The 27,029-nt window shown below is 45.4% G+C and overlaps 1 protein-coding gene across 1 annotated transcript in view; it reads left to right on the top strand.

The window, feature by feature from the left end:
- Nucleotides 1-16,161, top strand: part of col4a5 (collagen, type IV, alpha 5 (Alport syndrome)) — an 82,995-nt gene extending 66,834 nt beyond the window's left edge. The window contains exons 41-50 of the mRNA XM_056300148.1: nt 5,404-5,537; nt 6,392-6,464; nt 6,575-6,646; nt 7,857-7,982; nt 9,443-9,541; nt 10,970-11,182; nt 12,311-12,488; nt 13,693-13,807; nt 14,784-14,956; nt 15,940-16,161. Of these exons, the coding sequence (XP_056156123.1) occupies nt 5,404-5,537; nt 6,392-6,464; nt 6,575-6,646; nt 7,857-7,982; nt 9,443-9,541; nt 10,970-11,182; nt 12,311-12,488; nt 13,693-13,807; nt 14,784-14,956; nt 15,940-16,021 (1,265 nt within the window). The 3' untranslated portion in view covers nt 16,022-16,161. The remainder of the gene's footprint in view (nt 1-5,403; nt 5,538-6,391; nt 6,465-6,574; nt 6,647-7,856; nt 7,983-9,442; nt 9,542-10,969; nt 11,183-12,310; nt 12,489-13,692; nt 13,808-14,783; nt 14,957-15,939) is intronic.
- The last annotated feature ends 10,868 nt before the right edge of the window (nt 16,162-27,029 follow it).

Here is a 27,029-nt window from a genome sequence, read left to right as displayed (position 1 = left end):
GGTTTAGCAATTGGGACATTATAGTATGAGTACGACTAGCAAAGACAAATTACAATGTGAAAGTGGAGATAACTGTTGGGAGCTATAAGAAGGTTTCTTTTCTGTGACTGAGAACATGGCTGATACTATCTTCCTGGTCCGGGTGCCACAAAACCCACCCATCTGGTCCCCCACAAAGTTAACAACAAACACTCAGAATTTGTAAGTGCTACTATTCCCCAGGTTAGGTTCAAGTTAGTTGACGCCTCCGTGGCAGCGAAAAGTACATTGATTGACACTAAAATATATGGAGATGTGGTCTTAATTAGAATAATAGATATACATTGAATTCTATCAGTTCATCATATCTCATTCTCTATATCTTTCTCTCATAGTTGTCACTCACTTTCCCTCACTCTTTCTGTTTCTGTATGCCATCTTTTTCTCTCCAACCCCTCTTTTCTCTCCTTAATTCTCTCTCTCTCCTCTCTCTGTCTGTCTCTCGCTACTCATTTGTGCCTGTATCTCCGTATCTCATTCTCATATGCACAAATTTTTTTTTTTAAAAATGTAAGGAAAAACAATCCCCAAAGACCACTGAAAACCAGGCAGCAAACCAGGCAGCAAACCTTGGCAAAGTCACCACCTGCACTGTGTGTGAATGCTTTCATCTCCACACCAGTTGATTTGCATGGAATGTTGTTGCACCAATCACCCACGTCCGGAGGGCCGCATCACTCAGCACAAAGTGTACTCACTGTCCAATCATCGTCAAGTGCACTGAGCACGTAAGGCGGGAACACCACAACCGAACTCTCCCTCTGCACCCCCCTCCCCCCTCCACCAACCAGGAAATACTGGGGCACGCACCAAACACTGTCCATCACGGGGGCGGGTCGGAGTTGATATGCACCCAAAGAGCATGGGTTCCTTTCCCCAACTTGCTGTCCAAGTTATTCATTCCATTTTTCTATCCTTTTTTTTTTATTCATCCACCCATCCATCTGCCCTTGTGTCTTCTCACCCCCTCACCCTCTACAATGGCGGAGGCCATAATCAATCAATTTCTCCCTGACTGTAAAATGCGTTTGTCTACACTTATGTATTTTGTCTTCCTTGTGTGATGTGCATGTCATGTGTTTGTGCGTCTGTAGGAATGTCTTCAAGGTAATGTCGGTGTAAAACAGCTATGCCGGTGACAAACCCAAGATGTCTTAACTGGGCTGTAGAAAAGGTTGAAGACTGATGACACATTAAAGCTGATGCTGTTCATGGTGGGGGAGGGCCCGTTTTAGGATGATTTAAAATTGACATTAGGAGTCTTTTTAGTATGAATTTGACAAGAAAGACGCTTGTGGTACCGAGTTCTTTTTCAGTTGCCCAGGCTTCTGACAAGGTCAGCTTAGAGGACAACTCCAGCATTTTTTGACCTAAGACCTGTTTTCCTATCATTAGGAGTGCGCAGCATTCTTTTCCTCATAGCCTGACGTGTGCTGATGGGCATTCAGTGCCTTGTTCAAAGATACTTAGATGGGGCAGAGGCTTGCCAACGGGGGGGGGGGGGGGGTTGAACTTGCAACCTCTGCATGAAGGATGGTCTCAACCCACTTAGCCACCTCCACTATTCAGGAAATATGCAAATGTATGAGTTCTATTATCTTGCAGCCAGGACTGCTCTATGCTTTGTATCAAAATTAAGCAATTTCACAAATTGGAGCAAATTAGTAGCACTTAAGCATTACTAGAGTCAACAGCTAATTTCTAAACCAGTTGAGAAAATTGTGGTTTGTGTCTGGTTATGCTATCCTAAAGTCTTTTTTATGCGTCACTCTAATCAGTCACATGCATGGGCATTGTCTGTCCAAACACACATGCGCGCACACACACACACCCGGAGAACCACACCATGCACAGTGCTGGATAAACTGGACTCAGATACAGGATACAGCATCCTAAGCCTTAGGGCCAGTTGTACTCATGGAGACTTTTAGGACTTTGCCCGTCTTTGCTGAATAGTTGACTATTTGGTCATTGTTGACTAATCAAGAGGATGTGGCTTGATCTCTTGGGTTATTTTTGGAATAGCACCATTGTGAAACACTAGCTTGTATATTAGAGGATAGGAGGGGTAAGTAAACACAAGAATATGTTTAGGGTTGTACTTCCTTTAACAGATGCTCCACTGATCAAGGCCCAAAACCCCTCGAGAAAGGTTAACACTGGGTTACGTGGTCATTGATTCATCACTGATTTGTTATGTTGACAATGATGTTCTTCAGAAATCTGATTATCTAAATGCTTCAATATCATAATGACATGCAAATGCAGGATGTGTATTATTCTTTTAAACAACAATACTGACCCCAGGCCAGCACTGTGTTAGGGTGGCAAAACACTCCACTTGAATGGTTCTTTCTTTGGGGAACGGGGTTATCAAATGATGCTATGACATTTCACTTCCTGTTTCCTTTGGCTCGGCCCCACCTACCACGGTGCGGCCCCGCCCCTTCGTTTGATGGCTCATACGTCCGGCCCCCGCAGGTCCTTCAGGTCAGAGCAACAGCGTCCAGGCTGTTACTGCAAGCCCTCATCATCTCCTAGAATGTTCACTTTAATCTCACTGTTCCAGAATTCACCTTTTCCTGCTAACAAGCACCCTTTAGCTGACGATCCTCAACTGTGAATGACCCAGACAGATTGCGAGTGGTTGCTATCACTGTTTCTGTTTCTTCCTGTGATTCCCACCCTGCATCTTCTGACCACTATTCTCTCTGTCTTCTCATGCACACTGATGGTAGCGAAACGCATCCTTTAGTAAGCACCTTTTTTTTTTTGAGATTCTAATGAGAATTAACTTACTTGATATTTTAGGAATAACAATAGTGGGATGGAATAGTTAGCATGTTAGAGAGACTCTTTCAAATACTACTGTAACTCCCACGGTATGCATTCTGCATTAAGTATAGTACAGTAAGTGCACAAATAACACACTTGAGTAACTAACTCACCAAAAAACTGAATTGAGTGTTATGTTTACATTTGTCATGAAATGTTTACTTTGTCTTGTCTGGTCAAATGTAATCGGCCACACGGTTTTGGTACCATTCACTGTTTTGTAGCATATATTGAATAGACTACACCATTGCATTTGATTCCAATAAGTTTAGGAATCAGTTTGTTGTTTAGTTTTTTTTAACTTAATACAAGCACAATATTTTAATAAACATAAATTAGAAGCTGACATATGAGCTGTTACTACTAAATTGGCATAAAATTGCAAATGCCATTCTGCAGAAGCTACTATTCAAATCAGTGCCATTAGTCCATACATTTGGTCCATGTGTGGCCTCAATGGGAAACTTTATGAACAACAAATTGGAATAATACAACACAAACAAATAAGACTACACTTGTAGTTGAAGTCAAGTTAAATAGATATCACTAATTTAGGTGGATAAGTTTAACTCTTAGCGTGTTTGGTTTCTACTCATTAGTGATGACATTACTGCTGACAGTGTTGCTATGCTAACTCTTACATCTGTCTTAACCTCTTCTTTTTCATTTGCCTTTGCCTTCAACCCGGCCCTGCTATACGCGGGAATTGTGGGAACCCTAGGTCCTCCAGGTTAGACTCCAATGGTTTGATGGTTTGGATGAATTACCATGCGTTGTGATATTTGTCTTGAAATGAGGATGCTCGGTAATTTTGGGAAGAAAGGAATGGTGAGATTTTAACCCTGTGAAAATGTTTCAAATGCAAGGTTATGTTTAATTCACTTAAAGTTCACTTAGTTCAAAATTTCCAGTTGAGTCAGTCTTTACTCAGTAGTTTTTTCCCCCCTTTTTAATTGCAAGTAGTACATCAGACATGAACATATTTTCTGTAAAAAAAAAAAAAAAGGAGAAATGTACATAATTTAATTTTAAAGAAAAAAATCAATCTCGTTCATCACCAGTTGAGATGAAAGTGAGTTCATCCCATTCCCAGTCTCTTGATTTGAGTCTCTTGAGTTGGGTTTTATTGTTCGTTGCTGAGACTTTAAGCATGGTCATCATGGCACAGAAAGAAAGCATGAGTATTTGCCGGTCGGGTTAACGGGGAGTCAGGGACCACCTAATGTAACAACCACGGATGTGTAGACTCGCTAGCCCTTGGCTAATGGGTCGGACCCTTTAGTTTACTGGTTAGCGCAGTCGCCCATGGTGTAGGGAACCCAGAATTCTCACTACACTGGTGGCAGCAGTGGAAATCGAACCTGGGTTCCCCGCACCATGGGCGACTGCGCTAACCAGTCAACAAAAGGGTCTGACCTGTTAGTCGAGGGCCAGCAAGTCCATACATCCATGGTTGTTACACTGTTAAACTAATCTCATTGATTCTCTTTTGACCCACTGCACGTGATAACATGTACCCCCACATACACACAACACACCTTCACATACACTCAAAACATACAAAATGTCATCCCGATTTTGTCGCTCCGGTCCATGAGAGTAGTTTCATGGCAAAATGTTACTTACTCTTTCTTACATTACTCAGATGCTCATTTGATGATACTCAGAAGCAAATAAATTTGGGTGATGCTTCAATTTACTTTCTCCATACATGCCTTGCCCCGTGCCCCAGTATCGTATCTCTGCAAAGACTAAATCTTTACGATCCTACTGTCTAAAAGGAGGAACAATTTTTTTTGTTAGCCTTCCAAAATGTCACTATGTTGTAAGGTATTGGGTCACGATGAATAACTACTTTAATTTTATTTAATCATATCTCGCGTTTACCCTCTTTCCACTGTTGCACAGGTGTTTGGTTTTTCATTTTTTGGGGTACCTCATTTGGAGCAAAATGCTTCAACAAAATACTTGCGGTTTCCACAAACTAAGGTTCCTATCCTTGTGTGAATGCTCTAAAGGATGTATTCTGTTAGCTAGCTTACTATTGCAGGTAGACAAGTTTTAGATAGAAAGAATAGAATATTTTCATTGATGTGGATCCTTTTTTTTTTTTTTTTTTTTGGAAAGTTATTTGTACAAGAAGGTGGAAGTTATACTTAGAGAATGATGTGCAGATGTGTTAGATCAGAGTACCTTCTGTCATTGATTCAGTCATTGAAAGAAGAAGTGTGGATGTAATCCACTTTCTATTTATTCAGTTCAGAAAATAAATTAGAATATAGTTTGTTAACTCAAAAAGTAGGTTCATGTTTGGATGCTCATTTCCGCGTTCTTTAGATGCTTTGATTTAAGAACCTGTAACCTAAATATCTAACTTTTATAAAGGATATAATTTCTTCATTCAGAACTGAAAACGGATTGAACGAGAGGCGAAACATTTGTGTCACAGTGTATGTACTGTACAGCCTAATGGAAGGTGTTTAACCTATATTATACCTGACCTTTGACTTTTGCTCTCTGGGTGTGAAGGTCCACCTGGCCCTGAGGGTCCCCGTGGACCACAAGGAAGCGGTGGGATCAAGGGAGAGAAAGGTATCCCTGGAGCTCCCGGTCAGCCTGGCTTCCCCGGACAGAAAGGAGAGGGCGGCACTCCAGGATTCCCGGTAAGAATGAATTGGACGGATGTCCGAGTGGCATGGCGGTCTATTCTGTTGCCTACCAACACGGGGCTCGCCGGATCGAGTCCCCATGGTACCTCCGGCTTCGTCCCTGTAGACACAGTTGGCTGTGTCTGCGGGTGGGAAGCTGGATGTGGGTATGTGTCCTGTTCTCTGCACTAGCACCTCCTCTGGTTGATTGAGCACCTGTTCAGGGGGGAGGGGGAACTGAGGGGAATAGTGTGATCCTCCCACATGCTACATCCTCCTGGTGAAACCCCTCACTGTCAGGTGAGAAGAAGCAGGTGGCATCGGAGGCATGTGGTAGTCTGAAGCACTCCCCAAATAGGCAGAGGGGGTGAAGCAGAGATCAGGATGGCTCGGAAGAGTGGAGTATTTGGCCGGATACAATTAGGGAGAAAAAGGAGGGGGGGAATCCATAAAACAAAACAAAAAAAAGAATGAACTGGACCTGTTAAGTATCTTTAAGCAATAAACCGGACTTCCTCCAGCGGTCCACTAGCCTGTTTGTTTGCAACAAAATTTTCTTCTCACTTTTGCTTAACAGTATTTCAGAAAGTTTTCCATGCTGGGATATATCTTGAATAAAATTGCTGGGAACTTTGCTGATTAGTCACAAATAACAGTACATGTGCTATATAATGATAATAAACATATTATCTAAAGCCACCTTTAATGACACTCAAGGTCACCTTACATCACATACAATAAAACAAAGCAGTAAAAACATCAGTGCAATCTGATGTATGAACTAAATCAGATTAGGACAAACCTCTGTTGATGGGGTTAGGTTATGGACATTTACTGACCTCTGACCCATTCTTTGTCATGTGAATTAGGGTTCCTCTGGTCTTCCTGGCCCCTCTGGTCTGAAGGGAGATATCGGTCTACCGGGTGTTCCAGGATTCCCTGGTTAGTCTAAAACAATGAAACCCTTCCAAACTACATTTCTCAACCAAAAAAAAATAAACCAAAGGGATTTTAATTGTTAACACAAGGCCTTACCTGTCAATCTTTGCCAGGGCCTAAGGGAGATCCAGGTGTTCCAGGTGCTTCTGGGATTCCAGGAGATCCTGGAGATGTTGGACCTGTTGGTAAGTCAGCACATATCTATTTGCAAGTAGAGGAGTGCACTCAGTAGAGTGCAGAGCTCCACCAGGCGTACAAATCTCCCCTTCTCTGGTGTTCGGACTTGGCGACAAACCACCCCTTTGTTCGCCTCCTAAGAGAAGGGAAAATACACACACATGAAAAGAAAAACCAGTGTTTTTCCTGCCATTATAGGACTTTTGGACAAGCTACAAACTATACCTAATAAAAACGTTTTGCCTGTCAGTCTGTGGATGTGCAGCCTCCTAGGCAGAACCTCGCATGAAAGCGACCAAGTCTGACGTGAGATGACAGAGATCAGGCTATCATAATTTCAAATTCCTCATTAAAAGACTTCAGATGTGTTTAATTGTTGCAGATTTCATGATATAAAATGAATCAAGGCGAATGGCTGCTCTGCTGATTGACTTTAATTCATAAAACAATGATAAGAAAACACAGCTCAGCCATGGGAAACGTTTTATTGCTGCTACCGGGATGATTTCCAGCTGTGACTGTGATTAATCCTACTCTTTAAATTATATTTTTATAGCGGGGTTTAAACAATGGAGACTATGGCACTAACGCAAGACGGCGAGGTGAAAAGGGAATTATTTTTGGTTCATCTAGTGTTCCTCCAGTTCTCCTGTGCTGAGATCAGCAGAGAATGATTTACTGGCTTGCCAAATATGATCAGCTTCTCATTTACTTTCAAGACTCATACCTGAATACGTAATATTTTGGTTTTGGCACTGTTGCTGCCTGATCCAAGTCAACCTTAGATGTGAGTCACCGTTGACTTAGATCTTGCAGCGACAGAGAGCAGTGTTGTTTAATCGAGCTAAAGAGTGAATGAGGAGAGGGAGCGGCGATAGCAAGAACAAGGGTTTTTAATCACTGCAACCACGAGAGGTTCTTCATCATACAGTCATAACTGTGCACAATTATGTGCAATTATGTGCAATCAATGGCAACCTACTGTATTTCCCACAGAGATGACTTATTACCAGCTAGAAAGGTATCTCAAAATGTAACCTGTTCCATTTTTGGGTGGCTTTTATCCAAAACTGCAGCACCACACAGGGAATGGAACCCCCAACCCTGGCAGTGTGTTAGTGCCACACAAATCTAACAAACTTCAAATAGAAATAAAACATTTGCCCGTTATATTCAGAATCTAAACTTTTATTTTCCTCTGTGACCTTTGCTCTTAAGGCCCCCCAGGTGACCCGGGCGCAGCAGCCCCCATCGTTGTGAAGGGAGAGCGTGGACCCCCTGGTCCCCAGGGTCTGCCCGGAGTCCGAGGACCACCAGGAACCCCCGGTTTGGAGGGACTTCCAGGTCGGTGCTGTTCAGAATCAGAATCAGAATACTTTATTCATCCCCGAGGGGAAATTGCGTTCTGTTGAATCTCAGATGGGTTCCTGAGGAGTATTATTGGCTAAGTTTCTCAGTCAGGGGGTCAATACTGGAGGTGTGGGGGATGGAAACCAAGTTCAACTCGGTATCAGTGGCATAGACTCTCTACCTCTTTACACTGATATAGAGTAAGCCTAAACTGATATTTTTTAGTTCTTATGGCTCAACTGCAAGTCATGGGTTCTTTTAAGGGTGAAGAAATCAGAAATTTGTTCTTTTTTGTTTTTATTTGATGGTTGTCAGCCAAATGATGATCACAGACTAAAGGTCACAGTTTACCCTACGTTGAATTTTTGTACTGCATCACCAGTCAACACATGACAACCGTAATAGTGTGTGTGTGTTTTTTTTATTTTTTTTATTTGTGTGCGTATTTGTGTATTATTCGTTACTATGTAGGGGCTGCACAGACTACTCGAGCATTCGAGTTCTCGAGCGGTTACATCAATTCTGAAGTTTCTACATTAACATCGGGTACTCTTTAATCGCATGATGCCAGAGCTCGCGCCCACTCAGTTTCCAAAACAAGAGGGAGAACGGCAACTGCCGTGATGAAATAAATGTACAACAGCGGCTAAACAAATTAATGTATAATAGACATAATAGATGCAAGCAAATATGACTAATTTCCTTTTTTAAGTTGGTTAGGTGTAATGATGACCTGGTTTCATCGAATTTACGGAAAAAAACAAAAAACAGCCGCTATATCTAAATATGATACGTATCACTTGGTGAAAAAACCCACTTTGTTGACTGAACTTTCTATCTTGGGCTACTAGAGAAGGTTGGTAACGATGACATTAAAATGTCGTAGGTATCATCCATACTTCACCTTTGCGTAAGGTAAGTTAGCTTCATATCTTATCGTTAACTTAAGGCTTTGTGCCGCGACCAACCCCATCATAGTTGCAGAGTCTTTTAATTGATGCAAAATGACTGCTGGGATAGGCTCCTGCATCCCCGCAACCCTGAGAGCAGGATAAGCGGTTTGGATAATGAATAGATGGATGGATACACACACACACACACACACACACACACACACACACACCCACACACACCCACACACACACACACACCCCCGACTACTCGAGAACTTAGAATTTTTTCAAGAAAGGAGTACTCGAGTTGTAAAATAATGTACTCGTGCAAACCCAAGTACCATGTTATATTTATTTATAGATGTTACAAGGTATTCTTTGATGGGGATCATTGAATTCTAGTCTGATTTGATGTCAACCAGTTCATCCGTCAAACAATCAAACTTATATGGCACTTTTTTTAACATTAAAATGCAATATATGAGCTATAAAAGAAAGAAAGGGTCTTTTTTCCCATATCTTCAAAATATAATCCAAAAATTCTCTTTTCTATTCTCCTAGGCCAGCCCGGTGATCCTGGAGACCTGGGTTCAGAAGGTCCTCCAGGCTTCAGCGGACAGCCAGGTCGCAAGGGAGATTCTGGACCTGCTGGACAGCCTGGTGAGTGGGCCCAGAACCAGAAACCAGGAGCATATAATTCAGCTAAGGCAAAAATGCAAGAATCTGACAAGAAGGATGCCCGTTTAAAAGATTTGATATTTGATTTAATTAGCAATATCTGTCGAATACCGAGGATCCAAGTCTTTCTTACTACAATCCTTACGTGCTTCTTTTTAGCCCGTCTCCACCCACTCACAGTTACAAGAAGGATAAAAAAGGGGTATAGATGTAGAAGACAGTGATGACAGTGTGGGTTAGACTGAGGGTTGCGCTGTTGTAGTAAAACATCTCACCCCAGTCTACTGAGAGAGTTTAGTTGGCTAAACCAGTGTTTCCCAACCCAGCCCTCAAGGAACCCCTATCCTGCAGATTTTCTTTGCAACCCTGAATAGGTACCTGTTTGTAGCTATTCAACCAATCAGCAATGAATTATGTCAGATGTTGTACACCTTGCATAATTAAGTGCTGTGAGATGATTGGTTGTAAGTATAAGCAGGGATACCTATGCAGGGTTACAATGAAAATCTGCAGGATAGTGGTTCCTTGAGGACTGGGTTGGGAAACACCGGGCTAAACACCACCGGAATGCCTTTCAACTCACCTCATATTTTAATGGTTGGCTCCATGTGGGTCTCATTGTGTTTGATGACCCCATATAAAATAAATAAATATTGAATCTCCACCTTATTTTCGGCTCAAAAAGGCCCAAAAAAGTTTACTTCCACTTTAAAAAATTTCTTAAATTAATTTACTGACACCTATGTATGTAGTAACGGCATCAGTGTTTGACTGCTCCAGAATATCCAGATTAATTCAAAATTAAACGGGTACTGTTGTGGTAAGGTCCTCACTTCCCCCATTGCCATCAAAACAAATATTGTATATTTATATATGCTATATGGTTGTAGTATTTCCATGCAGATCTTCGGGAATGTATTTTTAAATGTGTTATCTTTATGTGTTATATCTGGGGGCGGCATGGCTCAGGAGGTACAGCGGGTCGTCTAGTAACCGGCAGGTTGCTGGTTCGAGCCCCAGCTACTGCAGAGTGTGTCGAAGTGTCCATGAGCAAGACATTGAACCCCTAACTGCTCCTGATGAGCAGGTTGGCGCCTTGCATGGTAGCCTCCGCCATCAGTGTATGTGAATGGGTGAATGTGAGGCATACACTGTAAAGCTCTTTAAGTGGTCAGTAGACTAGAAAAGTGCTATATAAAAATGCAGTCCATTTACCATCTTCATATAAAACCAGGGCCTGAATTATTTAAATAACTGTCATTTAAATTTATTTCTTATTTGTTCCAGGGGAGTTGGTGAAACTTTTGCAAATGGCAGAGTACTCTTTTCAGAATTCAACTAGCAATTAAATCGTACTACAGGAAGTGCTAATGACTCCCCCCGTGTCTCTCCACTGTCCTCCGACTCCAGGTCAGCGTGGATACCCTGGACCTCCAGGTTCAGATGGTCTGCAGGGGCCCCCGGGTCTCCCAGGCTCAGCCTCCACCGCCCACGGCTTCCTTATCACCCGACACAGCCAGGGCCAGGACGTCCCGTACTGCCCCGAAGGCACAAATGTCATCTATGATGGCTACTCCCTTCTCTATGTGCAGGGCAATGAGAGGGCGCACGGCCAGGACCTCGGTAAGAGATGTTGTTAGGGGGGGGGCGGTTCAAACAGAGCTCACAAATCCACAAGTCCTTGATCCTGTGGATCTCCGAAATCAATCAGTCAAAACTCTATTTTTATATCACATTTTGTACTTTACAATGCAGTACACTTTACATTATGTCACAACGCACAATGAAAAAGTAGGCAATGATGAAAGAAGAAAGCTATTGCAATAAAGAGGAAATAAAACTGATGATGTTAAAACAAGATGGATAGATAGATAGATAGAAATTTAAACTTGGACTTGAGAAAATATGAAAGAATAAGGAAATACAATGACATGACAGATCCAGCTTTTAAAAACTAGTTCTGTTTTCTGGGTCTGTTTTCTGGGTTTTTTCTATGTGCTACTTGCGTAGTCAGTCAAACTCGGGGATACCATTTTTGTGTGTGTGCGTGCAGTTTGAGGGTATGTTGAACGGTGAGTTTAGCCTCGCGTAGCATAGTTGCTGGATGAGCACCAGGATCATCAGCAGTTCCCCTCAAAAAGAGGAAAATAAACCTTCAAACTTCACCAACAATGGATGGCAGGTGTGACGAAACTTTGCAAAGGAAGAAAACGTCTAAATTTTAAAAATTACTTGCGGGGCGTCCGGGTAACGTAGTGGTCTATCCCGTTGCCTCCCAAAACGGGGGTCGCCAGTTCGAATCCCCGTGTTACCACCGGCTTGGTCGGAGGACCCTACAGACACATTTAGCCGTGTCTGCAGGTGGGAACCTGGACGTGGGTATGTGTCCTGGTCGCTGCACTAGCGCCTCCTCTGGTCAGTCAGGGTGCCTGTTTGGGGGGGGGGACTGGGGAGGAAGAGCATGAGCCTCCTACACGCTACATCCCCGTGGCGAAACTCCTCACTGTCAGGTGAAAAGAAGCAGCTGGCAACTCCACATGTATCAGAGGAGGCATGTGGTAGTCTGCAGCTCTCCCCGGATCATCAGAGAGGGTGGAGCAGCGACCGGGACGGCTCAGAAGAGTCGGGTAGTTGGCCGGATACAACTGAGGAGAAAAAAGGGGAAAAATCCCCCAAAAAAAGTTACTTACTTCTTATCTCTCTCCTCTCCTTTTCCTTCCTCTCTTCTGCGCCTTTCCCCTTCCGTTTCAGGTACGGCCGGTAGTTGTCTTCGCAGGTTCAGCACCATGCCTTTCATGTTCTGCAACATCAACAATGTGTGCAACTTCGCCTCGCGCAATGACTACTCCTACTGGTTGTCCACGCCAGAACCCATGCCCATGTCTATGGCCCCCATCACCGGCGAGGGCATCAAACCTTACATCAGCAGGTACGGATAGATAAATAGACCGATGGAGGAACCGCAGGATTGATCCTGGGAGGAATAGAGGGATGGAAGGAATGTGTGGGATCTGAGTCCGAGATGGATTTATCAGATGAAAGCTTTCGGATACTTTGTAAGAGGAAGGGAGAAGAATCAAAATTGAAGATATTTTATCAAATGAGATTGAAAAGCAATGTCATGCACCGCATTTAAAATGAGACTCGTTTTGATGGAAATGTTTTCTTTCTTTTTTTTTTTCTTTTTTTTTTTTTTACAGTTTCAACTTCTTTTATTTTCAGATGCATTTCTTGTTTTCAAATGAAAATTAGAGTTAGCCCTGGTTTGATATGATGGGGTCAGAGCTTTTGGGCCTGTCTTAATAGATGTGGATTACTGAAGTAGAATAGAATAGAATAGAATATGGGGGCAATGGCAGTGAAGCAGCGGCACAGTGGCGCAGTGGGAGAGATGCTGGGTATATTGGGAGAAGGATGCTGAATATGGAGCTGCCAGGGAAAAGGAAAAGAGGAGGTTTATGGATGTGGTGAAGGAGGACATGCAGGTGGCGGGTGTGGCAGAGGAAGATGCAGAGGACAGGAAGAGATGGAAACAGATGATCCGCTGTGGCGACCCCTAACGGGAGCAGCCGAAAGTAGTAGTAGTAGACAGTGGTGCAGTGGTTAGCGTGATCGCCTCACAGCAAAAAGGTCCTTGGTTCGGGCCCCAGGGTAGTCCAACCTTGGGGGTCATCCTAGGTCGTCCTCTGTGTGGAGTTTGCATGTTCTCCCTGTGTCTGCGTGGGTTTCGTCCGGGTGCTCCGGTTTCCTCCCACAGTCTAAAGACATGTAGGCCAAGTGAATCAGCCATACTAAAATTGTCGCTAGCAGTGAGTGTGTGTGTGTCGGCCCTGTGATGGACTGGCGACCTGTCCAGGGTGTCTCCCCGCCTGCTTAGAGTATGTTTGAAAAGAAACACACAATGAATGCATTGCAACACAAGAGAAATAAATCCAAAGTTGGCTACTGACACTGTGTCTGTACGCCCATATGTGAGTGGGTATGCAGTTATTTCTGTTTTTGTGTATTATTTGTATGTTTCGTGCACTGTGTGTGTTTATATGCGTTATTATTAGCATTATTAGCATTCACTTTGCCTACCTCTATGACACTTTGTGTGTGTGTGTGTGTGTGTGTGTGTGTGTGTACACTAGGTGTGCGGTGTGTGAGGCTCCAGCCATGGTTATTGCAGTCCACAGTCAGACAATCCAGATCCCCAGCTGCCCTTCTAACTGGGAGGCCCTGTGGATCGGCTACTCCTTCATGATGGTGGGATACACTTAACGCACAAACGGTCACCCATATACACACAAACATAAACACAACTAAACACATACACACTGGCACGTGTGTGCTGGCATATACGTAGCATAGAAACATGCATGGGGCATACTATATGCACGCGATCATACACCCATGCACACTCTCGCAGAGACAGACAAATAACAGCCACACAAACACAATGAAGAATTGAATGTGATGCATTTTTCTACGGAATCAATTCTATGCCAAGACACACACCTGCAGACGTGCACTAATTTTGAGAATCACTGCGTATTTTTGAAATCAGTGCCAATCAGTTATGGCTGTAGTCTCAAGATGAATATACATTATTAGGGAGCCCATACTTTCCCTTATGTAAAAGTGTATAAAAAGGGCAGGGGCAAAATGTAACACAACCTCATGTTGTTGTGTTTATGAAAGGAGCCGTATGACAATAGACTAAACATAAACAGTCCACGGTGCAGCCGGTGACACCCTGCACGGGCGTCCGGGTGGGGTAGCAAGGTAGCGATCTATTCCATTGCCTACCAACACGGGGATCGCCGGTTCGAATCCCCGTGTTACCTCCGGCTTGGTCGAGCGTCCCGCCACACACATTTGGCTGTGTCTACAGGTGGGAAGCCGGCTGTGGGTATGTGTCCTAGTCGCTGCACTTGCGCCTCCTCTGGTCTGGGGGGAATGGCGTGATCCTCCCATGCGCTACGTCCCCCTGGTGAAACTCCTCACCGTCAGGTGAAAAGAAGCGGCTGGCTACTCCACATATATCAGAGGAGGCATGTGGTAGTCTGCAGCCCTCCCCGGATCAGCAGACCGGGATGGGTAGGAAGAGTGAGGTAATTGGCCAAGTACAATTAGGGAGGAAAAGGGGGGGGGAACCCCCCCCCCCAAAAAAAAGATGACACACTGTACACGATACGAAATGAGCACAGATACATCTCAGCCCATCTCCTCTATCCCACAGCACACCAGTGCCGGTGCAGAGGGCTCCGGTCAGGCCCTGGCCTCCCCGGGCTCCTGTCTGGAGGAGTTCCGCAGCGCCCCCTTCATCGAGTGCCATGGCAGGGGAACCTGCAACTACTACGGGAACTCTTACAGCTTCTGGCTGGCCACCGTGGACCCCAACGAGATGTTCAGGTACGTAAAGAGGGCAACTGCACACCGGGGGGGTCGTGCAACAGCGGAGGGGTGGTCTTTCAGTACAAATGGAGTGGATAAAAGGGGCTTACGTATTGCAGGGCGTGCCCATCTGTGTCTGAAAACGTCCAGCCAAAATATTATAATCATAATTTATATGGCCGCCATCTTATTTACCAGCCAAGAACAAAATTAGTCGCCTTTTCAGAGCTGGGCTTTTTCTAAACCTGTTATCATTCTGTTGTGTGATGTCCTTCTCCTCTTGTAAGCCTTTTTACTTATTTTTTGTTTTATTATAATTCATGTTTTACTTTAACAGTGTATTTCAGTTAATTGATTTTTGTAGAGCACTTTAACCGTAACAATTGCTTTGAAAAGTGCTGTAGAAAAAAAAGGGTTAATGGGTGTCTGGGTGGCATAGCGGTCTATTCCGTTGCCTGCCGATTCGGGGCTCGCCAATTTGAATCCCCGTGTTACCGCCGCCTTGGTCAGGTGTCCCTATAGACACGCCTTCGTCGGGCGTCCCTATAGACACAATTGGCCGTGTCTGCGGGTGGGAAGCCCGATGTCGGTATGTATCCTGGTCACTGCACTAGCGTCTCCTCTGGTTTGTCGGGGCGTCTGTTCAGGGGGGAGGGGGAACTGGGGGGCATAGCATGATCCTCCCATGCGCTACGTCCCCCTGGTGAAACTCCTCACTGTCAGGTGAAAAGAAGCGGCTGGCGACTCCACATATGTCGGAGGAGGCATGTGGTAGTCTGCAGCCCTCCCCGGAGCAGCGGGGGGGGGGGGGGGGGAGCAGTGACTGGGACAGCTCAGAAGAGTGGGGTAATTGGACAGGTACAATTGGGGAGAAAAAGGTGGAAAAATCCACACCAAAAAGAAAGTGTTAACCTTTTTCTTCTTTTCTTCTTCTTCTTCTTCTTCTTCTTATTGTTGTTGCCAACAACCTTTGACCTTTGACCTTGACGCTCCCCTTACAGGAAGCCCCAGTCGGAGACACTAAAGGCAGGCAACCTGAGGACGCGTGTAAGCCGCTGCGTGGTCTGCATGAAGAGGACGTAACAGCGCACGGCAACCAGCCGTTGCCGAGGACGCCCAGCCGACAACACGAGCTGATTGGATGATGGGGACAAGAAGAGGGAGGGCGGTAACCACGGTGACCGATGCCCGGTTGCCACGGTGACAAGGTGGAATTCCAATGGTGCATCTACTGGAAAACAGCAAAACTTTGACGAAAAACAATGGTGCTACTGTGCAACACAGCATATTAAAAAAAAAAAAGAAATGAGAAAAACGGACGTAAATAAATCTTATATTTAGTCTTTATTTTTTCTTAAAAAGAAGTACCTCAAAATGAAAGCAGACAAATCTCCCCAAAAATGATGCCATGACGGATGTGTCTCAGAAAAAGTGCTCCCCCCCCCCTCGCCCCAGTTTCTCACGTCTCCCTCCGAGGAGTGTCGTTTTCCTTCTTCCTCGCTCTTTTCAAAACCCACCTTTCAACATCGTTGCAAAACATGTGCTACGTTTCTAGAAAGAACCGCTCTTTTTGCTTTTCTTTTTCTATTTTTTTTTTTTTTGTCTTACTAAGGAGCGGCTGGTCTCCATACCAAATCGGCACTTTGACTTTGAAACATCCGAGATAAGAGATGCACTGACGATAAGCTTTCCTTAGCGAGACTGACTGCCTCTTCTGTTCATTTCCACTACCTTTTCATTCACCAACTCTCTTTCTCTCTCTCGCCGTCATTTTTTTCCCTGTCGTTTTCTTCACGTCTCATTTGGTGGTACTAACCCCGCTGTAGTGCAGCCTACTTCCTTCTTCCTTCTTTTGTTGTAAGTAATAAAATGTGTATATTGTGTAAAACACTATTTTTTTTAATTTTTTTTTTTTTTTTAGTGTATTAGGTCATGAATCGGTACCAGGTATTTGTTATACGAAAAAATTTCTGGGTTCTTTATCGCTTGCTCGCTCGTTCACACATTCACGCATGCAAACACACACACACACACACACACACTCATTCGCTTCCTTGCTCACTGATACACATTGACTCATATATTGTACAAAGTAAGGGTTTTATGAATGAAACAGTATTTTATATATAGATATATATAATTTTATATATTTTATATATAAATATATATAAAATATATAGATATTTGAAAAAGGAGAAAAAGTTTTAGGGCTTTCATTTGGCTATGGGGAGATTATTATTTGAATCAGATAAGGGTAATTGCGTGTCACCCGAACAAAGCTAACGACCAAGTGCTGACGGAGCCATTTTACCTGGGACATAACCGTGTATAATATTAACAACCATCGCTTAAACCTCTTTCTAAACGGCATTTGCAGTCATGATCATTGTTGAACTGAATTGATGGGGATTTGCTTTTAGCTGGCCTGTTGATTGGCGAGATAGGATTTGACTCCAATGTTAATCACGTAGGAGACGAGGGCCCCGATCGTTCGTTCAGAACAAGGTGGCTGGGGCTTTGTTCTACCGAGACAGGCCCCGTATACCACGAGCTCTCTCTCAAGTCTGTCAGCCCGACCCGGATTTCTAATTCATTTCAGCGTGGTGCATTCTCACTGATACAAATGGTTTGGTTCTGGCCGCGGGTTCAAGTGTTCCCACTGGGCCCCGGTGAATCCGACACCGGTTTAAGTGTCTATACTGCCTTTTCATCAGGTGTGTTGGCTCGCGGCGCTTCCCTCAGATCAGGCGGCAGACTCCCTGATGTACTGTAAGTCTATAAAAACTGTTAGCGGAGAGGGAGAAATATGTTCCTGTGATGTTTTCCTTTTTTTTTTTTTTTTTCCAAGACTGCTTTTATGAATTCTAATTTTGTCAGCCTGGGGTGCGATTAAAATGTGTATTAATTTTTCAGAAAGTCTGTATTTGTTTAAAAAAAAATTTTTTTTGTTTGTTTTGTTTTGTTTTCATGTTATGTTATCCAGAAGTTGTTATAAACTTTTAAGACTGAAATAAACACTTTGTCCAAATCGTCTCGTTGATGTGTATGTATCGTAGTCATACTGTGGCATGAAACTGCTGCACCGTTCCCCTCTTTCCACACCGATCTGATGTCTGAATCCTGTCGACCGAGCAGGTCTACCATGGAAATGCAAGCACAAACAAATGTACATTTATTTCCTTACTATTGCATATTAAATAAGAAAATAGTGCAGTTGTTTCATTACGTTTGAATCTGCCCATTTGAAACCAATTTCTCGGATAGTGTCAATCTTAAGGTAGGATGTACACATCCTGGTGATCCAGTGGTTAGCACTAGTACCTCACAGCAAGAAGGTCCTGGGTTCGAACCCCAGCCTGTCCCAGGTCCTTGCTGTGTGGAGTTTGCATGTTCTCGCCGTGTCTGTGTTGGTTTCCTCCGGGTGCTCCGATTTCCTCCCACCATCAAAAAACAAAACAAAAAAAAGACATGCATGCTAAAAGACATGCAGGGTTAATACTCCTGCCTGTGCCCCTGAGCAAGACAATGGAAAGAAGAACTGGAGTTGGTGCCCGGGCACTGCAGCTGCCCACCACTTGAAATACCAGTAAAACAGCCGTCTGTCTTTCCCTCTCTCACAACCCCTTTCTCACCCCTCTCTGGAGGGTCGGGGGCAGTTATCCCATTCATCTCAAACCAAACCAATGTGCAGCCCCCTGAGCCCCTCCTCTCCTTTTCTCTAAACTCATTATCACTTAATTTGCTAGTGCACAAGTTGCCATATAGTAACTATCACCACACTCTCCACCACAGTGAGCAGTCAGTCAGGCGGGGGTCCGACCCAGACTGCAAACGGATTTATTAACCCTTGTCTTGAGCTAATGCACTGACATGTTGTTGTGAACCTCAGGCATAAATAAGAGAATAGAAGGCAACTGGTGTCCTTGGACAGATCTAAATGTACCATATGCCATGACAGAAAAGAAATATGCAACATACCATAAATGTGAATTTCAAATAATGTGTGCTGATAGACTGTAAAACAATACATTTTAAAGATCATTTAATATTTTAATTATGAGAGTTTAGACTATATGTAAATTAGGCACCTTTCATGAGCCTTGGGATTGGCAAGCAAAATATTGCTTATATATTCATTGATTATTGAATTTAATTAATACAAAACTCACGCCGTGAGCGTTGGAATAGTCAAAAATCAGCTATCCTATATTGATTCATTCTAATATATAACAATTAATCAATGCACACTATCAAACCCTGTCTGTCTCTCAGTAATGTTATTTCTAGGGCGTTTTTAACATCACAGCTTCTGGATACCAAAAAGCTGCTGATCCGGTGATAACCTTACAATAACATGACATCAACAAAATGGGAGTTGTGACGTTGGAGCCCAAAATAATGGCAGTCACAAGGTGCCAAAACACACAGTGGGTTGGTGACTCATAGATATGGGGGGAAAAAACAGAGAGTAGAAACCTGTGCATAGAAGTGATCGCCTGCTCTGTCTTCTAAAATAAATCCCGCAGGAAACTGCAAATACCAGACCGATGTGCTGCGTTTCCACATGACGTCTGCTCACGGCAGCCTGCTTTAGTCTGTAGCGTCCGCATGGGTCACGACAGATGCAATTCGCCATGTGGCCGCTAGATGTCATCTCGTTACAGCTGACTGCCTTCGGCCCGCAGCTCTTCATGCGTACACATATCGGTCGAAACATTAAAACCACCTGGCTAGTATTGTGTAGGCCCCCCTCGTGCCACCAAAACAGCTCTGACCCGTCGCGGCATGGACTCCACAAGACCTCTGAAGGTGTCCTCTGGTATCTGGCACCAAGACGTTAGCAGCAGATCCTTTAAGTCCTGTAACTTTCGAGGTGGGGCCTCCATGGATCGGACTTGTTTTTCCAGCACGTGCCACAGACGCTCGATCGGACTGAGATCTGGGGAATTCGGAGGCCAAGGCGACACCTTGAACCCTCTGTCATGCTCCTCAAGCCATTCCTGAACAATGTGTGCAGTGTGGCAGGGCGCATTACCCTGCTGGAAGAGGCCACTGCCATCAGGGAGCGCCGTCACCATGAGGGGGTGTAGCTGGTCTGTAACCATGTTTAGGCAGGTGGTACGTGTCAAAGTGACATCCACATGCTTGCCAGGACCCGAGGTTTCCCAGCGTCACACTGCCTCCACAGGCTTGCCTTTCCTCCTCCCAGGCTGTTCTCCTGTCAGGGCTACATGGTGATGGAGGTCACGTGGCTGTGCGGGGGGCATCTGGGCACTGCTTGGCATCCTCCTCATCGTGTTCTTCATGTTTTATAATTCTGTTATAATTCTGTTATCGTCTCTCAATGTTGTATTGTGTAAATTGTGTAAACACAACATCCATTGCACGTCTGTCCGTCTTGGGAGAGAGATGCCTCCTCTGTTGCTCTCCCTGAGGTTTCTCCCTCTTTTTTTCTCCCTGTTAAAGGTTTTTTTTTTTTTAGGTGGTTGTTCCTTATCCGATGCGAGGATCTAAGGACAGGATGTTGCGTTGCTGTAAAGCCCTCTGAGGCGACTTTGTAATTTGTGATAATGGGCTATACAAATAAAATTGACTTGACTTGACATAGTGCATCCTGGTACCATCTCCTCCCCAGTTAAATGATGCACACACACCCGTGCCCATTGTAGGTGCTTTCGGCGGTAGACAGGGGTCATTCTGACTGGTCTGCAGCTACACAGCCCCATACACAGCAGGCTGTGATGCACTGTGTGTTCTGACACCTGTCTATCACAGCCAGCATTCACTTTTTCAGCAATTAGAGCTACAGCAGCTCTTCTGTGGGATCAGACCAGATGGACTAGCCTTCGCTCCCCATGCGTATCAGCGAGCCTTGGGCGTCCATGACCCTATCACTGGTTCACCGGTTGTCCTTCCTTGGACCGCTTTTGGTAGGTACTGACCACTGCATACCAGGAACCCCCCACAAGAACTGCCCTTTTGGAGGCGCTCTGACCCAGTCGTCCAGCCACCACCATTTGGCCCTTGTCAAAGTCGCTCAGCTCGCCCATTTCCCCGGCCTCAACACATCCGCTTCAAGAACTGACTCTTCACTCGCTGTCTAATCTATCCCAGCCCTTGACAGGGGCCACAGTAACGAGATACTCACTGTTGTTCACTCACCTGTCAGTGGTTTCAGTGTTTCGGCCGGTCGGTGTATACGCACGTTAAAGTGCCTCCACCACTGGGCTATTGGACTACACTGCTCTGGTCTTTCATTTCTACTGACACAGCTACACCAAAACAGGCTGTTATGACCAAAGAAACAAACGCCATGTTGGCCAACAGAAGAACAACACACCAGTTAGACGTATGATAAACTAATTATAGGCCCAATGCAATTTGTGTTTTGTTTTCTATCATGCAAATAAAAATAAAGAAGCTGTATTGCATTTGAAAGGCTTTATTTAACGATGGACGTTTCTCTTTTTGGAATGAAACAGACTGGCCCGGGGGGCGTTGGCAGAGCAAGGTTTGTGCACACACATCACAGACACGGTCACACCTGAAACGTGTCTTTTTACTGTGAAGTAAGACAGGTGTCTTGCTCAAGGACAGAGACTAGAACCTCTCACTCATGTCCTCTGTTCATTTCCCCCTCCCCATTTCTCCGCGGTTATGAATCAGCACCCACATCAGACTCTGGTTGTCTAACGGGTCCAGGGGTGGGCAGTCTTATCCAGAGAGGGCCGGTGTGGGTGCAGGTCTTTGTTCCAACCCAGCGGTTACACACCTGTGTCTCCTAATCAGGTTCCTCAGCAAAGACTCTGCTGGTTGATTAGTGGGATCAGGTGTGTAACTGCTGGGTTGGAACAAAGACCTGCACCCACACCGGCCCTCTCTGGATAAGACTGCCCACCCCTGGGCCTGATGCTGGTCGGTTTTAACTGTCCAGCAAAGTTGGGAACAGAAGGAAGAGATACAGTCATCCTACATGGGGTCTCAGGGGGAGTGAAAGTGAGGCTTGAAGTCGACCCACTCAGCAAGGCGCCCGCTCGGCCCTCCCTACACACACAATTGGCCGTGTCTGCGGGTGGGGAGCCGGATGTGTCTGTGTGTCCTGGTCGCTGCACTAGCGCCTCCTCTGGTCGGGGCGCCTGTTTAGGGGGGGAAGGGGAACTGGGGGGAAATAGCGAATAGCGTGATCCTCCCACGTGCTACGTCCCCCTGGCGAAACTCCTCACTGTCAGGTGAAAAGAAGCAGCTGGCGACGCCACATATATTGGAGGAGGCATGTGGAGTCTGCAGTCCTCCCCAGATCGGCAGAGGGGGTGGAGCAGTGACCGGGATGGCCAAATACAATTGGGGAGAAAAAGGGGGAAAACTCACAAAAAAAAAAATCAACATTTTTTAAATTTGTAAATGACTAATATTGTGTTATCCACAGCTGAGACTCAACTGTCTCAAGAACTATGAGGGTCTGGTCTAGTCTTCATTCATCATGAGCTAAGCTTTGATTGACCAGTTAAAGTGAGGGTTGGTGTTGAGGGTGAGCGGGGTTTCATATTTTGATGATTTGATCTGATTGGTTGCATGTAAATGAGAGTCTGATGACATCACCGGTATCAGGAAACGGATCAGCTGGTAGAAGCTGAATTTGAGAGAGCCCCTATCTGAAACAGAAAAACAGATTTTTCTCTTTGAAAATATTAGTGTTTCAACTTCGGGGCAACTTTAAGCCTGGTTAAGAGTTAAAATAATCATGTGGACAATTTAGGACGGCCGAGTCACCTGACCTACATGTGTTTGGACTGTGGGAGGAAACCGAAGCACCTGGAGGAAACCCACACAGACACGGGGAGAACATGCAAACTCCACACAGAGGACGACCCGGGACGACCCACCAAGGTTGGACTACCCCGGGGCTCGAACCCAGGACCTTCTTGCTGTGAGGTGACCGCGCTGTGTATGTGTGTGTGTGGGCCCTGTGATGGCCTGGCGGCCTGTCCAGGGTGTCTCCCCACCTGCCGCCCAATGACTGCTGGGATAGGTGCCAGCTTCCTGTGACCCTGCATAGGATAAGCGGTTCGGAGAATGGATGGATGGATAATCATGAGGTTGTATTTAGTTGCTAGGCCTTAACGGGAAGATATGTGTGAGTGTGTGTGTGTGACAATAAAAAGAGCTCAAATTCCTATGTTGTTAACGTCATAGGCAACAAGAGGTTCAAGAAGCAAAGCCATCCACACTGAAGTTATTGCAGTCATCCACGAGTCCCTCAAAGACTCACGCATGGTAGAGTAGTCCTGCAGAAAAGACGAGTTGTTTTTCCCTTGTGTTGCCGCTGAAGCCATTTCCTTGGTTTCCTCAGCTAATAAAGGACTGTGGGCTATCCAGTCTAAACTACGTCCTGTTTCACATCGGCTAAGCTGTGGAAAGAGGATATAGATGGTTTCTGTGCAGCTTTTACAGACCAGGGTTAAGGTTTCTTAAGCTGTTTAGAGCCACTGAGACCAGCAGAACCCTTGAAAAAGGCCGTCTCTCAGCAAGGACGGGGACACGGTGACATACAACACAGACCCGGAGGCTCTGGGGACAACGGACAATTCTTCGGGGCTTCCAGTGGGGCTGCTGGCTTCCGTTTCCTGTGAAGACTTCCTCTTCCTTGCGTCCATCGTGGTTTACAGTCGGGTTAGCAACTCGGGGAGCGATAATGGAGTTAGAGTTGTGAGACGACGTCTCCGACCGGATTGTTCACAAGTAGTGGACACGAGGCAAACGCTTCACGACGACACAAAGCACCAACATCGATACTTGTTGTTGGTGCTTTGGTTTTGGTTTTGGTGGTTTGAGTTACCCCCCTTCAACGTGAAGCGTTTTGGGTGTCCCAGAACGCTTCATATTGAAGGGGGTAACTCACTTCAACCACTACCGATATATATATATATATATATATATATATATATATATAAAATCTCCTTATAGAGATTAAACTTAAATGAAATAAAAAGGCCACCGGCTAAATGCGGTGGGGCACCAACACCCAGATAGTCATGAAACATTTATGGTCCACTGGAAGGCCACCCATTAATGCACTGGATCATGATTTGTCCGCTGGAAGGGCCCCTAGCGTGCACTTTACCTTGTTTTGTCTACTGGAGGTGTACCCTAGAGAGCCTTTTATCACTTTTTGTCCACTGGAAGGGCACCCTATAGAGCACTTCGTCACTTTTTGTCCACTGGAAGGTCACCCTAGAGAGCATGTTATCACTTTTTGTCCACTGGAAGGTCACCCTAGAGAGCATGTTATCACTTGTTGTCCACTGGAAGGTCACCCTAGAGAGCATGTTATCACTTGTTGTCCACTGGAATGGCACCCTATAGAGCACTTCGTCACTTTTTGTCCACTGGAAGGGCACCCTATAGAGCACTTCGTCACTTTTTGTCCACTGGAAGGGCACCCTATAGAGCACTTCGTCACTTTTTGTCCACTGGAATGGCACCCTATAGAGCACTTCGTCACTTTTTGTCCACTGGAAGGTCACCCTAGAGAGCATGTTATCACTTGTTGTCCACTGGAAGGTCACCCTAGAGAGCATGTTATCACTTGTTGTCCACTGGAAGGTCACCCTAGAGAGCACGTTATCATGTTTTGTCCACTGGAAGGTCACCCCAGATGCCACTTTATCACGTTTTGTCCACTGGAAGGTCACCCTAGAGGGCACTTCATCACTTGTTGTCCACTGGAAGGGCACCCTATAGGGCACTATATCACTTGTTGTCCACTGGAAGGGCACCCTAGATAGAACTTTATCATGTTATAGCAATAGCAAATCAATGTCCACATTCCTCTAAAAACACCCGGCCGAGATTGGCTGTCAGTCAAATCAAACTCCCTCTCCTCGCAAAATCCCATCCAACACTCCTGTTTCTTTTAGCTGTACGTCCAATCGTGGAAGCTTACGTTGTGATCCGTGGGGCCTTCAGAAGCCACCCTGGATGAGTCTGTGTGGTTTAAATCTAATCACCGCTCAAAGCTACTGAGAAATTCAATCATTTGAAAATACAAGTAGAACAACTTAAGTTTTATCCTAGCTTTGACCTCAGACCTGCCTCTCCAACTGTTTGTGTATTTTTTTTTTAGTTTTTATTCTTCCACGGGGACTGAAGCGCTTTTCTGGTTCTGGTTTCACGGCGCCGTGACATCGAGGCAAAAGTCACAGGTAACGGTTCAGATATGGATGCCATCAGGTGCTTCACACTGTGCAGCCCTGTCGACTGAATGGCCTGTTTGTTTGTCGGTTTCAATTTATCAGGATATTTAAAGACGGAGGCTGATATTCGATGCCTCTCATGAGTATTGCATTCAGCCTATCGGAGATGTTCGCCTTCGCTAGCTCAACCCAATGGGTCCGGGCAACTCCAGTTGGGAAACAGTGCCCGAGATGTTTCCAAATGCAAATTCCCGGATCTTTTTGGCTGGGTTTGTCAGCACGGCACACGGCGGCGAGTGGCGGCGACGGACCAGGGGCCATTCTAACAATTTAGCCCATTATACCAAGCTGGATAGCGTAGACTCTCTCCGAAACACTGCTACAGCTACCGAAATAGAAGGTTTCTTTAAACATTAACGGGAAGATTCCCTGAAATGACAGGAGGCCGGCGCTGGAACGTCGCACACATCGCTCATGAAGACAGATGCTGCCGTTGATCCGCGGTGAGGTCAGGACTCCCGCAGAGTAACGTGGAAATGGGATGCGGTCAGGTAACACTGACACTTTCACTCTCATTAGGGAAAATGTGTGTGTGTGCGAGAGAGAGAGAGAGAGAGAGAGAGAGAGAGAGAGAGAGAGAGAGAGAGAGAGAGAGAGAGAGAGCGAGATTATGTGTAGGCATGAGGGTGAGGTTTGTGTGCATGTGTGTGAGTGTGGGGTGTATGGGGTCAGTGTGAGTGCCAGGGATTTTAGATACACTTGCTGACGAAGATGTTAATAGCCGTGCAAATAGTTGAGAAGCTGCGTACATTACACACACACACACCCACACCCACCCACACACACACACACACACACACACATTCTCTCTCTCTCTCTCTCTCTCTCTCTCTCTCTCTCTCTCTCTCTCTCTCTCTCTCTCTCTCTCTCTCTCTCTCTCTCTCTCTCTCTCTCTCTCATACACACACCCACACAAACACACATGCAAGACCACTATCATGCACACAAACACAGATTTACAGACACACACACACACACAAAGATATGCGTACAGTCACACACAAATACTCACACAGACAGACACACACACACATAGACACACTTGGATGCACTGATGCATTCATATTCACAAGTACACAGAGAGATGCATGTACACATAGGGACTCTTAACATACAAACACACACACACACACACACACATGCACCAGCATACACACTTACATAAAGACAAACACACACACACACACACACACACCGACAGATACAGTGTTGTTTTGAAACTCTAGCAGCGGTCTACAGCCCCAGTGGGCTCACAGGCTACTCCATCAGTGAGGAAAATCTAGCGAGTCACATGATGGTGTTGACATACCCCCTACCTGGCTGGCCGTATCACACACACACACACAAACACACACACACACACACACACACACACACACACACACACACACACACACACACACACACACACATATGGATCACAAACAAATACACACCAGAGCGTGCAAAAAAACCCCACAAATACGCACACTTTTTCGGTACCTCTGAGCCCTGCTGTGAAAGTCTGTCAGTGGCCCGTGGAGGAGGCAGCCACGTCTCCCCAGACTAATGAGGCCTTACCCGCAGCAACGCGTCCAGTGCTGCCCCCTATAGCCTTTTCCCCATCAATGCGTGTTGTGGCAAGAAGATTTGATGTGTCTCCCAGCACAGTGTCCAGAGCATGGAGGAGGTACCAGGAGACAGGCCAGCACACCAGGAGACGTGGAGGGGGCCGCAGGAGGACAACAACCCCGCAGCAGGACCGCTATCTGGTCCTTTGTGCAAGGAGGAACAGGAGGAGCACTGCCGGAGCCCTACAAAACGACCTTCAACAGGCCACTAATGTGCAGGTTCCTGCT

Source organism: Lampris incognitus, chromosome 20 (assembly GCF_029633865.1).
Source record: "Lampris incognitus isolate fLamInc1 chromosome 20, fLamInc1.hap2, whole genome shotgun sequence".
Lineage (NCBI taxonomy): Eukaryota > Metazoa > Chordata > Actinopteri > Lampriformes > Lampridae > Lampris > Lampris incognitus.
This window is presented reverse-complemented; position numbering and strand designations above follow the sequence as displayed.